This window comes from Eimeria tenella, genomic scaffold, assembly GCF_000499545.2.
Source record: "Eimeria tenella Houghton genomic scaffold, Eth_scaff4273, whole genome shotgun sequence".
Lineage (NCBI taxonomy): Eukaryota > Apicomplexa > Conoidasida > Eucoccidiorida > Eimeriidae > Eimeria > Eimeria tenella.
Window position 1 is genome coordinate 1 of NW_013545189.1, and position 1955 is coordinate 1955.

At 51.4% G+C, this 1955-nt stretch overlaps 1 protein-coding gene across 1 annotated transcript; it reads left to right on the forward strand.

The window, feature by feature from the left end:
- Positions 1-39: 39 nt before the first annotated feature.
- On the forward strand, positions 40-850 carry ETH_00039275 (uncharacterized protein; the record flags this gene model as incomplete). Its single annotated transcript, XM_013379980.1, has 4 exons — positions 40-108; positions 213-272; positions 506-579; positions 781-850. Coding segments are annotated over 4 exons (273 nt in total), but the record flags the coding sequence as incomplete, so codon positions are not given.
- Between the last annotated feature and the right edge of the window lie 1105 nt (positions 851-1955).

The following is a 1955-nucleotide window of genomic DNA, read 5'->3' on the forward strand; positions in this document are numbered from 1 at the left end:
CTGTATTTGCTGCTGCAGCAGCAGCAGCTGCTGCTGCAGGAGCTGCAGCAGCAGCAGCAGCAGAAAAAGGCCAGCTTTTCAGGCGCCCCGCCCAAAGCCCATACCCAAGTAGGCAATTAAGATTTAATTTTAAATCCAAATGACATAAAATAAAATAAAATAAATAAAATAAAATAAAAATGAAATATTAAAGTTTTCTTTTTGCGCCTCAGAGACGTTTGCTGCAGCGCGCAGCTCCTTTAATCACAGAAGTGCCCAGAGGAGAAGTCCAGGTGCTGCTGCTGCTGCTGCTGTTGCTGCTGCTGCTGCTGCTGTGCTGCTGCTGCTGCTGCTACTTTGTACGTTGCTGCTGTTTAACGCACGTCTGCGTTTGCTTCTGCTGCAGCTGCTGCTGCTGCTTTCGTTGCTGCAGCAGCAGCTTGTGCCTCAAGTGCTGCTCAGTTGCACTGATCAGCCTTGAGGGTTTAGGGTTTAGGGTTTAGGGTTTAGGGTTTAATGCGTTCAGGGCACAGCTGTGTCTCTCTTTCGCGACCGAGATGGAGATGAGGCCTTCGAGTTTTTCTCTGTCGACGCCACTGGGTAGGAATTAGGGTTTGGGGTTTAGGGTTTAGGGTTTGGGGTTTAGGGTTTGGGGCATGCAGGGGTTTCGCCTGCTGCACAGAAGAGCCGCTAGCGCTTTTGTGTACCTCTCCCACTTCCTTGGCAGTAGAAATGACCTGTTCCGAGGGTTTAGGGTTTAGGGTTTAGGGTTTAGGGTTTGGGTTTTTGCGGCTGCTTCAGAAGGCCCTGCAAAGTGCCAGTTGCTGCTCTGCAGTGCCTCGGGCGGCGGCCATTACCCATGCTGCTTTAAACCGCTTTTTAGGGTTTGGAGTCTCGATTGAAGGTCTAGGGTTTAGGGTCTAGGGTTTAGAGGCTGGAGTCTAGTCTCTAGCTATGGCTACTTCTTAGTGCAACTTGAGCTACGCAGAGCTCGTTTGTGCACGTCTAGGGTTTAGGGTTTAGGGTTTAGGGTTTGAAGAGTCTAGGGTTTGAAGCCTAGGGTTTAGGGTCTTGCGTCTAGGGTTTAGGGTCTCAAGGAAAACGCTGTCCACGAGAAGTTGCGGCTTACAGACACGCTGTTGCTGCTGCTGTTGCTGCTGCTGCTGTTGCAGCTACTGCTGCTTTTCTTTTCTTTTGCTGCTCAAACTCGTTCTGCTGCTGCTGTAGCGGCAGCAGCAGGAGCAGCAGCAGCAGCAGGCTGCGGGCTGCTGCTGCGGGTTTTTGACAAAAGATATTAATTTCAAGTTGGAAATGATTCAAAGGAAACGAGGAGACCCAAATCAAACCCTAAACCCTAAACCCTAAACCCTAAACCCTATCCCCTAGCTGGGGAGATGTCCGTACACCCTAGGGGAATTACGCGGGTTTGCTCATTTTAGGGATTTTGTTTCATTAAATTAAATTAAATTAAATTAATCTTTTTAAAATAAATAAGTGCCGTTTAATTAATTTATTTGCAACTGAGGCTTTCAAACAATGTCTCCAAATGCATGCAGAGCCTCGGCTGGCCGCACGAAGTTGATCTGCTGCTGCTGCCGTTGCAGCAGCAGCAGCAGCAGCAGCTGCTGCTGCTGTTGCTGCTGCTCCTAGTTCCCATAGCTGCTCCACCCCAGTTCTTTCTGCCGCTGCTCTGGCAGCTGCAGTTGCATCTGCTGCTGCTGCTGCTGCTGCTGCTGCTGGTCTGCCTGCAGCACGGCGCGCAGCAGGCGGGCGAGGGGGAGAGCCCCCGAAGCCATTTGCTGCCGAATGCATGCATCGATTTCTGTGTTAACAAAAAGACCAGCAGCAACAAGTTGCTGCCGGAAAGTTTCTGCTGCAGTGCGAGCAGCAAGGAAGGAAGAGCAGAGGTGCAGCAGCTGGTGGCGCCGCGCTGCTGCTGCTGCTGCTGCTGCTGCAGCTTCGGGCCCCTCTCCGCG